General features: G+C 42.6%; 1 protein-coding gene across 5 annotated transcripts in view; it reads left to right on the plus strand.

Moving 5' to 3' along the window:
• Positions 1–1,617: 1,617 nt before the first annotated feature.
• The window catches only part of VRK1 (VRK serine/threonine kinase 1), a 79,359-nt gene continuing 66,062 nt past the window's right edge, over positions 1,618–14,914 (plus strand). Inside the window, exon 1 of one of the 5 annotated variants that reach the window (XM_065906618.1) lies at positions 1,618–1,706. Coding sequence is in view for 2 of the 5 variants with exons in the window: in XM_065906617.1 (XP_065762689.1) it covers positions 2,007–2,127 (121 nt within the window). In the remaining 3 variants the exon portion in view is untranslated. Of the gene's footprint in view, positions 1,707–1,988; positions 2,128–14,914 lie in introns of those variants that run through there. The other 4 variants (XM_065906621.1, XM_065906617.1, XM_065906616.1 and 1 more) reach the window with 4 other exon arrangements.

The following is a 14,914-nucleotide window of genomic DNA, read 5'->3' on the forward strand; positions in this document are numbered from 1 at the left end:
GTGTGAATCTTGAGACCTCTTTGCTGACAAGAATTCATTGAGTGCTCACTTTGTGCATGTGTTTCCATCAGAGTCTCCACAAGAAGCAGATGCCACATTTAAACCAGAGTTTATCTGCAGAGGGTTTATTTGCAATGAGACTACTGGCAAAAGTGTGAGGGTAGGAAACCATGGGGATGGAGCACTAACCTTGGTGCAGCAGTGGTCCTGGGGTTCTCAGCTGCAGGTCTGAGGCACAGAGGGAGGGGGCTGTCACTGCAAGCTGGAGAGGGGGGCCAGGCAGCAGTGGCCTTCAGCCGAGGGCCCAGCCGGCTGGAGGGGATCTTGCCAACCAGGATCCAGGGGAATACGTACTTTCAGCAACATCTCTCTTTTCTTCCAATCCTCTGTGGGGTTCCCTACCGGCCAAATCCACCAGGAGCCTGGAGCACAGGAACCTGGTAGTGGCTTAGACAGCTCAACCTCCAGGGGGCGGAGGGCAGGCTGGAGGAGCACCTGGAGCACTGGAGGGTATCTGGAGGGGCAAATGTACCTCTACAGGCAAAGTACTGCACCGTCTAGTGGACAGGGATTCCAGGTTCTGTGAGGCCCGAAGTTCACACAATTTTGGGGGTCTGCTTAAAGACGATCATACAGAAATATCTTACCTTGGAAAAAAAAAAAAAAACCCCACAAAACACAAAAAACACAAAACCCCACTAAAATGGTTAACAGAAGGTTTTGGATGAGACATGTGCTTAAGCCTTATTAGTTTCACTGTAAATCTCCCTCCACCTATGACCTTGGGGAGATTGACCTAGAACAGCATCGCTGCCTTCAATAAGCTTACTGTCTCATGGATAATCAGTTTAGACAACTGATTAGAATTACAAAGCAAACTGTGGCATAAGAGAATTACGGGTGGAATACAAAGATTAGGTAGTCATGGATATAGGCTTTGCCAGACAGGATTTAGACTCATGGCTATGAGTGGACAGAATAATACTCTCTGCTGTTTATTGAGCATCTACTACAGACAAAGCCCTATCTCTAGGCTATCTCATTTAATCCTGACAAAAACAAGATATTGAGACTCATAGGGGTTAAGTCATTTAGTTCACAAAGTTCCAGAGTGGAGGAGCCGGGATTTGATCGCGAGCTGCTTGCCTCCAGAGCTAGGCCCTAATATACTGAATCAAGCGGCTGCGTGACAAGCATGCAGGGTGTGAACCAGGAGGTGGGAAAACGGAAGCACCCCTTGGCCAAACGGGAATATAGGACTTCTTTTACATCCAACTCTTTTCAACACATCATTTAATAAATCAAGCTACTGCGAACACGAGCGATGTTTATTTCGGTTCCTAGGGCTTTGACAGGGACAGCATCTGACCAGAAGAACCGACTCAGAGGCTGTAGACCGCATTTCCCAGAGGCCCACGGGGGCCGAGCCAACGCGATCTCGCTTTGCCAGTGAAAGACTCCATTTCCCAGCACGCAGTGCGAGGGCCGGCCCGCGGCTCCCGGCATTCCTGGGGGGCCGGCGAGAGCCTACGCGGGCTCCGCCCACCCCGCGCGTTCCCGCTCGCTCCGCCTCTCCCTCTCGCTGGAGCCAATGGGAAGGCCCCATACTGCAGGGTGTGATGGGGCCGGCGCCGCCGCGGAGTTGCGAGTCGGCGAAAGCGGCGGGAAGTTCGTACTGGGCAGAAGGCGACGTTCTGCGGCTTGGGGTAGGGCGGCCGCGCGCCCAGCGGTTCGAGGGCGCCGGCGCCGAGCGGGGACCGCGGAGGGGGCGGCCGGGAAGCTGGGCTAACGTGGAGCGGCCGGGCGCCCGTGCTCTCGGGCGGCGTGGAGGGCTGCGGTCGGCGCGGCGCCGGCGTCCTCTACCGCCGGGGCTCCCTCAGGTCCCGCTGCGGCCTTGGGTTTCCTGCACCGGTTGGGCGGGTCCCCGAGGCTCAGTTTCCTGTTCTGGACGGCACGTAGGCCGGTCATACTCGCGCCGCGTCCTGGTAGCTCGAGCCGGGTCTGGGATGGCCCCTGTTAGGCCAGCCTGGACCGCCGGGGTCCTTCCGCCCTCTTGGAGCTCACACTCTGCAGGGGAAACTGAGGAGAAGCAAATAGAACCATCTGCAGATGCCGAAAAGCTCGCTGGTAATAGGATAGGCAGCTGTGGGCCAGAGTGCTAGGGTGACGGAGAGCATCTCAGAGGAGGTGACGTTGGTCCTGAGACCTGAGATGGGGGAAGGAGCCTGCTCCCCAGAGGGTCGCGTTCCAGGCGTTTCTAACCTTTCAGTGTCCGGCTGAGGCCGGGTAAGAGCTTGCTTACAGTTGACCGCAAGGTTCAAGGCTGTGAAGCTCCGTGGGAGAGTTTTACAAGGGACTTTGGCATCCTTCTGACGGTTTTTTGTTGCCCCTCCGTCGCTACGGGGTGGCGTCATTTGCTGATGTAGCCGTATTCAAGGGCAGCAAGTAGTTTTTTCCTTCTGTCGAAATAAATTTTGGCGCTGGTGTCAAAACTCATAGGTGATTTCTTTAAATTAGACAAAAAGCACCAGAGTCTCTGGGTTGAGAGAGAGAGGGAGGAAGGCGACGCAAACACTAGGTTCCTATTGAGGCCACCCGTTTTTCACCTTCCCCCATTTTCTCCCCCTTGCTTTGTGTTGACTCTTGCTTCACCTCCCCCATCTCCTTTTCTTGGAACAACCAGGAAATAACCAGTTTTGCTATTGGGAGGGTGGTGCGTTTAAGGAACTGTTGAAGAGCCTCATTAATTACCGTTTTTTCATTTCTTTCTTTTTTAACTGCAGTTGCCTATCTGTGGAGTCTGAACTTTGCAAGAATTAAAAATAAATGTAGGGCAGCATTTGTTTTTAAGAGTTCAGAATAAAGGCACCTTACTTTTCATGACATGCTGAGTGTGATACTTTGGGGGAAGAATTTAATCTACAGTTTAAAAGAAGTTTCAAAGGGCGGCAGGGGTTCTTCATGTTGTTGTTTAGTCCCTGAGTTGTGTGCGACTCTTTGTGACCCCCACGGACTGTGGCTCCCCAGGCTTCTCTCTCCATGGGATTTCTTTCCCCGGGCGAGAGTACTGAAGTGGGTTGGGTTGCCATTTTCTCCTCCAAGATAAGATGATGTTTGTCAGCTGTCTGTAGAAGGGAATTCAGTAGTCACTTAACTCAAACTTCTCTGCTGAAGCTGCTACAGGTGCTGTTCTCTGTGCGTGTCAGCATTGCTCATCCGATTCCGGGATAATGATAGTAACACAGCTTGAATCTAGTGACAATAAACTTGTGTTAAGGATTACTGCCCATTTCTTACACTAGTATCTAGTGCAAAAGGGCTTCCAGGTGGGTCAGTGGTAAAGAATCCTCTGGCCAAGTAGGAGGCACAGATTTGATGCCTGAGTTGGGAAGATCCCCTGGAGAAGGAAATGACAACCCACTCCAGTATTCTTGCCTGAAAAATCCCATAGACAGAGGAACCTGGCGGGCTACAGTCCATGGGGTCACGAAGAGTCAGATGTGACTTAGCGACTAAACAGCAACAACAGTCTAGCGCAAATACCAGGTTTAGAGTGTAATGGCTTATGTTAAGCACAGCAAAAATTGTGAGAGGATATTTGTTAAACAAATGAGAAAATGAAGGAATGTGACATTCGTAGAACCTGGCATATAATAAGTTAGTAAATGCCCAGGAAATGGTTATATGGAAAGCTTACGCTAAGTTTTATTCCAGGATGCAAGTTGTATATTTTAAAATTAATAGTAGTGCATTCAAAATGTTGACAGACCCTAAAATTAAATTTCTTAAATAGACCAGGCTTTTTCTTTTTTTTTTGAGAGCTAACGTGAAATAATAATAAATAATGTAAGTGAGGGTCCCAGATGTCTTGGAAAGAAAAATAGGATTTTTATTTTGACAACTATATACATATTTTTCCTTAAAGCCATCCCTAATAAGATATGATGTGCTATGAATAGAATTTTGGTTTAAAAAATAAAACTTTGAAACTATTTTTAATTTGATAAATAAAACTTAACTGGAAATGAGGCAAAGCTTAAAAATTTACCTTATATCAAAATGAAGGATGATTCCTGAATTTATGCAAGTGTACAAATGTTAGTATCTTCATAGATCAGCTGTTGAAGCTAATGGAAATTAAGTGCTGCCTCTGTGTGTGTGTGTGTGGCTGAGGCGTTCCTGGAAATTGGTCTTCGTGAGTTTTAAGAGTGGATGGGTTACCGAATAGGCCTGGAGAATATTTTTCAGACTGGTAGTACATTTTGCGTGTTTTCCGAGTTTATTTTTCAGAGTGAGCGGAGATAGACTTGTTTGTTCACCAGATGTCCTGTGCCTACTGTACGTCAGGAACTGTGCTGGGTGCAGAATCAGCTCGCGGTTGTAGTGTCTTGTTGAAGCAGCTTTTCTTTTAAGCTAATAGAGGTCATTCTTTTGAACTTTGGTTATCTAGCACCCAGCACACAAGAAGTCAAGTGTGTATGGCACATTCGAAAAACTATACTGTTAGTTGTAAAGTGTAGAAAACAGGAAGTTTTTAATAAGAGTGTAAGGTTGATATGGAAAAGTAATGGAATCCTGCTTAAAGCATTTAGCTGGGTGGTGTAACCTAGATGTGTTTATACTCTGATACATTTGACCCTTTTGACACAAATTCCTGTGAATATGTTCTTAGTTGCCTTTATAATGATGTAAAGATTCAAATGTTGATGTATGGCGAAAACCACCACAATATTGTAATTAGCCTCCAGTTAAAATAAATTAATTAAAAAAAAAAAAGATGTGAAAAGGGCCATGCCCTTTAGTATCTTGCCCCCTTAGCTTCTGGATGATATTTAAGTACCTAACGTTCCACGGTGGTGGTTTTGAACTGATTACGTGCAGTGCCCCATCTCTCCCAGTGTCACCTTAAACCTTTGCACTCAGACTCAAACGCCTACTCTTCTTTTCTGGATGACATGTGGACAACACTTGAAGAAAGAAAAGCTCTCTAGCGTCTGGATAGGTGTGAAATCTGCCCTTCCCCAGTAATTGGAGTTTGAGTTTTAATATTCACTGATAAATACTAACGACAGGAAACTGCTTCTGGTAACATTCATTGGGAAATTTATCAAGAATTTTATTAGCCACAGTGTCTTTATTAACTTGGTTTGGATTGTATTGTTTGTTTAGTCTTCATGGAGGTACGTGGATTTCCATGATTCTTTGCAGTTAGTCCTGTCTCTCCATGGGTCTCTGACCCAAGAGAAAGGAGCCATCTCCGATTTGAAAATGAGATGCTGTCCGCACTGCCCAGTGTTTGGGGTGAATATTAAACATACATGTAGACTGAAGTGTTGTTAAAGAGGCCGTATATATTAAGTGGGAAGATACACTAGATGGAAGTCATGTAGGTGAAGTCATGTAGTTAAGTTGCAGGGTTTTTAATTTGAGATTTGGGATTATTCTGGACACAGTTGTCTTAACAGAGCTCAGTCCCCAGTCTGGATGAGAACTGGAGAGCCAGTGGGCATAGGGCTGCTCCATCCTTTTCTTTTCAAGACTTTCTAGTTTTCTTCTGTGCGTTTGTTTAGTCTTCTCTTTGCAGACTGCCGGGCTTGCTGCTGTTCACGTTTGGGGCAGATCGTTCCGTTAGTGCTAGCTCCTCGTTTCAAGAATCCCAGAGAGGCTCCATTATCTCTGTCAGTTAGATCCAAAATTTTTTAAAAAATCACAAAGTTAGAAATCTTAGAGCTAAGATAACTACAGCTTTATTTCAGATTAATTGCTTTCCTCAAATTGTCTTACCAAGTATTAATAACCGCTGAACAAATGCCATTGTTTGATAATACTTTGTATAAATGCATTGTGATCACATGGTCTGTTAGAAAGTGCCATTAAGCCTTCAGTCTTCAGAGACTGTCAGGAACATAGAGAAACAAACTTTTGCTGTTTCTGTTGGAATTGTTGCTTTTGTTCCACTTGTTATCACAATTTACTATTTAACATGGTAGCAGCTCGATCACTGTACAGATTATATCTAATTATGCATTCTTTTTTAGAGGTAATAAGGAAGAAAGTCTTTCTTGGGAATCAGGGGAAAAGTTTTAGAAATTCATTAAAAAACAAACAAACAAACAAACAAAAAAACCAAAGCCAGGATGTAACATTTAAGAGTCTTAACCTTACTGGTTTTACAGGCTTTTAGAAAATATTGTAGAAATGGTGACTTTCAAATGCATTACTTCACATGTTGCAGCCCATGTGAAACCGTGCAGCCACTCTGGGATTTAGTTTGATAGTTTCTTAAAAAGTTGAACATACACCACACACATGACCCAGCAGTTGCACTCCTGGGCATTTATCCTCAGAAAATAAAAACTTACGTTCACATGAAGACCTGTATGTGAATGTTCTAGTGGCTTCGTTTATAAAAGCCAAAACCCAGAGACAGCCCCATGCATCCTTCAGTGGGTAAATGGTCAGATAAAATGAGGTTTAGCCATATAATGGAACACGAAAAGAAACAAACAAAACAAAAAGCCATAACAAGAAGGAGCAAACTACTGACACAAGCAACAGTTTGGATGGAGTTTAAGGTGCTGAGTGAAAAGAACCAATCTCAAAAGGTTGTGTGATTAGCATTCCATTATATAACGTTCCTGAAACGATAAAGTTATAGCAGTGGAGAAGAGCTCAGTTTGGTCACAGTGAGGGTTGGGAGTATGATGTTACTATAGCGGGGTAGCCTGAGGGAGTTTCTTTGGGGGTGATTGAACAGTTTTGTGGCTTGGTTATTGTGATGGTTTAATTATCTTTGCATATGATGAAATGTCACGGGATGGTACACACACACACAAGGTAAAAACTGAAGTTTGAATAAGTACTTAATGTTACTAATACTGTATCAGTGAGTTTCCTAATTTTGATCACTATTATGCTCCATGATGTTGGTTTGTAGGATTAAGTATATGTTTTATCCACTAAGAAACTGCAAACTTTCCCAGAGTTGTACCATCGTACAGTCCTGTCATCACTATATGAGTGATCAATTTCTCCATATTTTTACCAGCATTTGGTGTTAGCAGTATTTTTTATGTTAGCCATTTTAATAGGTGTGTTTTGGTATTTCAGAATGGCTTTAATTTATATTTTCCTAGTGGCTAATGATGTTCAACATCTTTCCATATGCCTCTCCTTTGAAGTGGTTCAGAACCAGCTTCCACAAAATGTGTGACTATGGCAAGTGGATTACTTAAAGCCAAAGACAGTGAAGACCCAAAAGATTCTAGAGCTTTTTACCGCCCCCTCAACTGCCAGATTAGTTTAGATAAGGTTCAGAGAGAGCTGTTACCAGAGATAACTTTTAACTGAAAGACCTAACTGTGTGGCATCTAATAACAAACATCTGATCACATGTCTGAGTTACCTTCCTCCTCTTTGAAGTTCCAGCCCCCTGTCCCCATCCTCTGCTCAGGATGGCAAATAAGCCTCAGTGGCCCGCCCTGCCCTTGGGTCCCATATTTTTATGGAGGTACAACTGAATTTGTTTTTCTCCTGTTAATTTATCTTAGGCCAGTTTAATTGGTACAGTAGCAAAAGAACCTAGAGTGAATGGTAGAAGAAAGGTTTTTTTCTCTCCCACGCAGTCATATCTTACTTTGTTCAAATCATTTTCCCGTTTTCTAATTAGCTTTCTTGCTGTTGCATTTGGAGTATTCTTTATACATTCTGAATACCGGTCCTTTGCCAGATGTGTGATTGTAAATGCCGTCTCTCAGCCCGTGGCTTGTCTTTTCCATTCTCTTACAGTGTCGTCTGCAGCACAAAAGGGTTTAATTTTCATGAAGTCCTGCTCAGCAGTGTATGGATCGTTTTTGGTGTCATGCGCGTCTCAGAACTCTTTACCGAACCCTAGGTCAGGTAGATGTTCCAAATTTTCTTCTAAGTGTTTAATAATTTTATGTCTTACATTTAGATTAGTGAATCCATTTTGGGTTAATTTTTGCATGGAGTATGACTTCTAGGTCTTTGTTCTTTTCCTTTTGTGTATGGATGTCTGCTTGTTCCAGAACCATTTGTTGAGAAGACTATGCTTTCTCCATTGAGTCTTTTTTTTTTTTTAAATCTTTATCAAAAATTAGTTGGCTGTAAACTGCAAACAAAATGAAGACAGGAGGAAATGAATAAGCAATTAAGTATGAAAATTAATACAAATGTTTGAAGGTGTAAAGACTCATGGCCTGAGTCTTGAAAAAAAAAATATAGATTTGAGAGGAAATGGGAAAACATTTTAGAGAATAGCATGTGCAAATTTAGGTCCTTAAGAACATAAGAACTGGCTATTTTGGGGTGTCGTGGGAGTGAAGGGGAGGAGGGACATAAGGGGAGGATAATTTGTTCATGTGTCTAGGAAACTGCTGGCTAGTTTATAATCAGTTTATTGGCTGCTAGAAGGTACTGTAGGTTCTGGAGCAGGAAGAAGGATATGGTAGAAATAGTCTTCAAGAGAAGTGTTTTTAGGGGTATGTATGGCAGTGATGGGGCTTCCCAGGTGGTGCTAGTGGTAAAGACCCCGCCTGCCAACACAGGAGACTTAAGAGACGCAGGTTCGATCCCTGGGTTGGGAAGATCCCCCGGAGGAGGGCCTGGCAACCCACGCCAGTATTCTTGCCTGAAGAATTCCACGGATAGAGGAGCCTGGTGGGCTCCGGTCCATGGGGTCACAAAGAGCTGGACACGGCTGAGCTACTAGGCAAGCACTCAGATGGCAGTGCTGCGTTAGTAGGGAGAGCAGGATGCAGTCATGACCCTGACAGTGTTGTTACTTGATAACAGTAAGTCCTTTGTATTTCTTAGAAGGCTTTTGGTAGATTTCAGACTTTTGTCCTTAGTGATGGCTACTGAGAACTCTGCTGGACTTTCTAACTCCTTCATATTAATGCTTCCTTTAGTAAGTTGTGCGTGTTGGCTCATTGTTGACTTTGGATGACATTTGTTATCAGGCCTAAAAAGAGTCCAAGCGATGAGCAGCTGAAATGATGAAAACATAAAGAGTTGAATTGGTCCAATGAGAAAAAGTTAATGGAATCTCCTTTATTTATCAATGGCTAAGAGGAGACTCGGGTTATTTGATCAGAACGTCCTGATACTTGTATTTGAAGAACCACACGGCGAGTGGTGATGACCAACTGTTCTTCAGAGTCACAGAGCACTGAGCAAGGACAGACAGCTCAGATGGCAGGATTCGGGTTTTAGTCTGAGGAGAGACTTTCCAGGCAGTGAGAACATTAGCTACTTCCTGCCAGTGATGGAAGGGTCTTAAGAGGGGGAATAGGAAACCTAGATGTAGTCCAGGAACATTTTTCCTATAGTTGGGGAGGTGACAGGTGACAGCCCTTGAGTCCTAATTTATTAATTTGTGACCAGAAATACTCAGTTTCTACTGTTTTCTTAACAGCCACTTCCTGTTCTTGATTTCTTTCCGTGAACAAATTATATTTCTTTTTCTGTTTACCTTTGGGCATCTCATTTGGTTTCTGCCTTCTCTTGTGCGTTTAAAAGATTATCTTGGATGTAGATTAGACTTCTGTCATTAAAAAAAAAATAGCTTCTCAATAAATAGAACTTTTTTAATGTCAAACTGCTAAATATCCATGCATTCCTACTTTTTAATTTAGAACATGGAAAAGCGTATCATTCCATTTTTATAAAACATCAGTGATGACTTGTTGAGCAAAGGATTTTACTGCATAAGAGATTACCGTGACGTGTATTAATGAAAGATTGGCAGTGTGAGAAGCTTTCGTGCAATCACTTATTTGCCTTCAGAGCAGCTTTTCTCTTTGATTTAATTTTCTTGGTCTGATTCTTTTCTACAAGTCTAGATCTTTTCCCCACTGAAATGTTTAGATTGACCAAGACTGTTTCACTCGTGATTGCAACCCTTCAGTATTAAAACGGATTTTTTTCCCCCCGCAGAAGAGCAGGCTCTTACAGTGCTATGCAGGCTGCCCATTTAAAACGATCACTGCTTGGCACCTGTGCCCTAGTGACAGTCTGACCAACATGTGAGCAGGCGCACTGCCATCCTGCCAGATGGGCGTGCGCAGAGGCGGCCAAGAAACCATGTGTCTGCATCTAGTGTATTTGTTAGGGGCAGGATTCCCAGTCGGGGATGTTCAAGCGTCTGTCCATCCTGAGCGTTCACGCCTGTGGATAAAGGGATGTCATCATTAATCTCAGCCTCTGACTGAGATTCCATGGGTATGTAAGAGCTTCTTGGCGCTTACAGAAGTAGGCAATTGGGGACAATCAGGATAATTGTCCTCTCCTTCATCCCAAGACTACTTAAAATAATCCTTTCCTTTTTTTCCCAGCCAGCTTGGTTTGCAGTGAGTACAAAACTGTTCAGACATGGTCCCGATACTTCTAGAATACATGCTGTTGCATTTGTTTTCTAGAGTACGGAAGCTTTGAAGCCATAAGTATTTATGGTTTGGACAGTGATGTACATAATTGGTTGGAGTCCGGTAGGCCTGAGTTCACAGACTGTTAGCCGTGTGATATCAGGGTAACCTAATTTTACCATCACATCAAGGTGAAATAATAGCTGTTTCATAGGGTGGTTGTGAGAATGGCCTGTGAAACATGTACAGTGTATCGCCTGGGATAATGACCGGTCCACTGTATGTGTTCAGTAAGTGTTTATCATCATCATCAGTATTATCATCGCTGTAATGTACCTGAGGGCATTTTTCTCTGGAGAGTTATCTGAAACAGGAAGTCTTTTTAACACTCATTTCCTATTAATACCATTCTTGAAAGTCATGTATTGGATATCGTCACATTGTTTAGTCTATAATGGAATGCCTGCAGTGACAGGGCGCTCACTGCCTCTAGAATAGGGGTATTCAGTCATGGGGCTGGTGACATTGTAGACGAGTTGTCCCTTGTTGTGTGGGGGTGTTATCTGAATTGTTGGGGGTTCACTGTCCCCGGCCAGGGGGCCCAGATTGTCCCTGTTTGGGAACCACTGCTCTCTCCTGTTCTTCAAATGAAGTATTGACTCTTAGTGAGTACTTTCTTAGATTGAGTGGGAGTCTGTATTTTTCCTACCCAGTTCTGTCTTTTGGAGACATGTAGGACAAGCTCAATTCCTGTTCCACATTGTGGTCTTTCAAATTCTTGAAAATGGTCATCAAGTCTTCTCAGTCTTCTGGAGTTGAAACATCATCTAGTTCATTAACTCTTTCTTACAAGTCTTGATTTCATGTCATTTCACCACATTAGCGACTTTCCTTTGATTTAAGGGTTTTTTTTTTTTCTTTTTCCTTTTTATTTTTCAGTGAGTTTTGTCATACATTGATATGAATCAGCCATAGAGTTACACGTATTCCCCATCCCAATCCCCCCTCCCACCTCCCTTATTTTTTTTTCTTTTTTAAATGGTAGTGCTTAAAATTGAATGCAGTACTTCATGCAGGGCTTGATAAATTAAAAAAAAATTGAGTTGCATCTCTTACTTTAGATACAACACTTTTCTATTAGGATAGGAAAGATTACCTTTCATCATCTACGTACTATCAGCTGTATCTTTTATTAGCTGTATCCTTTTAATGACCACATATGTGGAACCTAGAGTTGAATAAACCCCCTAGATCTATTTAAGCCATGTCTTCTTTAGCCTATTTTTATGCATTAGTTTTGGGGGTTAAGCAGGATAGCTTTTGTTTATCCTGTTAATTTTTTTTTTTTAATTTAGCTAACTGCAATCCAAATTCTTGGTCAACTCTGAAGTTTTTAACTTAAAAGAACAAGTAAGTGATAATGATGCTATCAACTGAGATTGAAAATATGGGAGAATGGTATGTGTTTGTGTGTGTGCACGTATGCATGTGCACATGTCTGAAAGGGGAATTGGGGATGGAAACCTGGGAATCCTGATACTAAGAGGCACCTGGACACAAAGGAGGCAACAGGAGACCAGGAAGGGGTGGGCCAAAAAAGTATGGTGAAAATGAGTTTATCTTGGAAGCTGGAGAGACTGTGTTAGATACTGGGGTAGATCCTTGAATACAAAAGGAATAGGACATCATCTTTGCTTTCTGCTCCTGTTTTATTTGCCCCGTGGTTTAACTGTTCAGTTAATGATATTACCTAGTCAATTATGCCTGAAAACTTAAGAGTTATTCTTTACCTTACCTTCATACCCTCCCTGGTGGCTTAGACGGTAAGGAATCTGCCTTCACTGTGGGAGACCTGGGTTCGATCCCTGGCTTGGGATCCCCTGGAGGAGGGCATGGCAACCCACTCCAGTATTCTAGCCTGAAAAATCTCATGGACAGAGGAGCCTGGTGGGCTGCAGTCACAGATCTGAGATTCAGTCATGCTGCGTACACACATCTGAGATTCAGTCATGCTGCATGTAGTATGTTGTGTGTGTTGGTAGTAGCTAATTCTGGTTAACTGTTACTGTATAATACGTTAGTTTTTTTGGTTATTGATTGCTACCTAACACCAAACTTAGTGGGAGTTAAACAACAACCATATTATTACGCTTATGGATTCTGTGGGTTAGGAATTTGGTTATGGAACAGCTTGCCCTGTTCCCTTACTCATGTGTATGGCACTTTGGCTGAGATGTCATGAAGACCAGGACCATCTGGGATTGTTGACTGGAGAACTTACGTTTTGTTTTTTGAAAGTGGCTGTTTGTTTTTCTAGTGGTATATCTAAAGCAATTTGAATGGAGGCAAAAACTTCTACTTGAAACTTGCTTTGCTTCTTTGCAACTTTTGAGTAGATTGTTTGGAGGGTGTTCAGATATTGCTGCTGGAAAGGGTGCAATGGGGTCAGTGATGGTCTTTAACCGGAGGGAGGTCATCGTCTGTATCCAGAAGCAGAGGTTTCCTTTGAGGCGGAGAGTTGGTCACAGGATAGTGGTTGCTGTAAAGGTGGCTGTGCCCTGGCTGCAGGCTCTCCACGAGGCATTGACTCTTCAAGCATATAGACTGGGTTCCCAGAGGAAGCCTGCTGAGAGTGATCATCCACAGAGGTCACACAGCATCACTTCCACTGTACTCTGTTGGTTGAAATGGACACAAGTCTGCCTGGATTCAAGGGGAAGGAACTTAGACCTCACATCTTTATGAAAGGTGTGTCAAAACTTCTGTGACAAGTTTTAAAAACCACCGTAAATTGTAGCCTCAATTTATCCATTCTGTTGTAATTGTCGATGGATATTGGAATAGTTTCTACTTTGGAGAAGTTTTGAATAATGCTGCTGAAATCATTCTTGTTCCTATCTCCTGGTTCACATGTGTATTCATTTTAGTTGAGTATACTAAGAGTAGAATTGCTAGTCCCAGTGTACATGTATCTTTAGCTTTGATAGTTACTGCCAGTTTTCCAAAGTGGTTGTACCAATTCATGCTTCTACCAGAAAACAGAGTTCCCATTGCTCTTCACCTTCACCTATGCTTAGTACTATCAGTTAAACGTTACAATTTTTTTTTAAACTATTCTGTGATTGTGTTGAAGATCTCAGTGTGGTTTAATTGACATTTTTTTGTTAACTGGTAACTTGAGCACCTTTTCATTTGCTATCAGTCTTTTAAATATCTTGTGTTATAAAGTGCCGATTCAAGTGTCATTTGCCTATTTTAAAGAAATCGTCTTTTTTTATTCCTTATTGAAATGTTGGGATTTTTATGTCTTCTGGATATGAAATCTTTATTGAAAATATGAATTGTAAAAATCTCTTTCCATCCTGTGGCTTGCCATTTCACTCTTGTGTCTTTAGATGAACTGAAATTCTAAATTTTAATCAATTTCAGTTTACTGATCTTCTCCTTTTTTTTTTTTAATATTATTTTATTAGTTGGAGGCCAATCACTTCACAACATTTCAGTGGGTTTTGTCATACATTGACATGAATCAGCCATAGAGTCACACGCATTCCCCATCGCGATCCCCCCTCCCACCTCCCTCTCCACCTGACTCCCCAGGGTCCTCCCAGTACACCAGGCCCGAGCACTTGTCTCATGCATCCCACCTGGGCTGGTGGTCTGTTTCACCATAGATAATATACATGTTGTTCTTTCAAAACATCCCACCCTCACGTTCTCCCCCAGAGTTCAAAAGTCTGTTCTGTACTTCTGTGTCTCTTTTTCTATTTTGCATATAGGGTTATCGCTACCATCTATCTAAATTCCATATATATGTGTTAGTATACTGTAATGTTCTTTATCTTTCTGGCTTACTTCACTCTGTATAATGGGCTCCAGTTTCATCCATCTCATTAGAACTGATTCAAATGAATTCTTTTTAACGGCTGAGTAATATTCCATGGTGTATATGTGCCACAGCTTTCTTATCCATTCGTCTGCTGATGGGCATCTAGGTTGCTTCCACGTCCTGGCTATTATAAACAGTGCTGCGATGAACATTGGGGTGCACGTGTCTCTTTCAGATCTGGATTCCTCAGTGTGTATGCCCAGAAGTGGGATTGCTGGGTCATATGGCAGTTCTATTTCCAGTTTTTTAAGAAATCTCCACACTGTTTTCCATAGTGGCTGTACTAGTTTGCATTCCCACCAACAGTGTAAGAGGGTTCCCTTTTCTCCACACCCTCTCCAGCATTTATTGCTTGTAGACTTTTGGATAGCAGCCATCCTGACTGGCGTGTAATGGTACCTCATTGTGGTTTTGATTTGCATTTCTCTGATAATGAGTGATGTTGAGCATCTTTTCATGTGTTTGTTAGCCATCTGTATGTCTTCTTTGGAAAAATGTCTGTTTAGTTCTTTGGCCCTGATCTTCTCCTTCTTGATTAGTGTTTTCCGTGTCTTATTTACAAAGTTTTGCTACTCTTTGGTCGTGAAGATATTTTCTTATGTTATCTTCAAGAAGTTTTATCCTTTGACCTTTCACATTT

Source organism: Muntiacus reevesi, chromosome 15 (assembly GCF_963930625.1).
Source record: "Muntiacus reevesi chromosome 15, mMunRee1.1, whole genome shotgun sequence".
Lineage (NCBI taxonomy): Eukaryota > Metazoa > Chordata > Mammalia > Artiodactyla > Cervidae > Muntiacus > Muntiacus reevesi.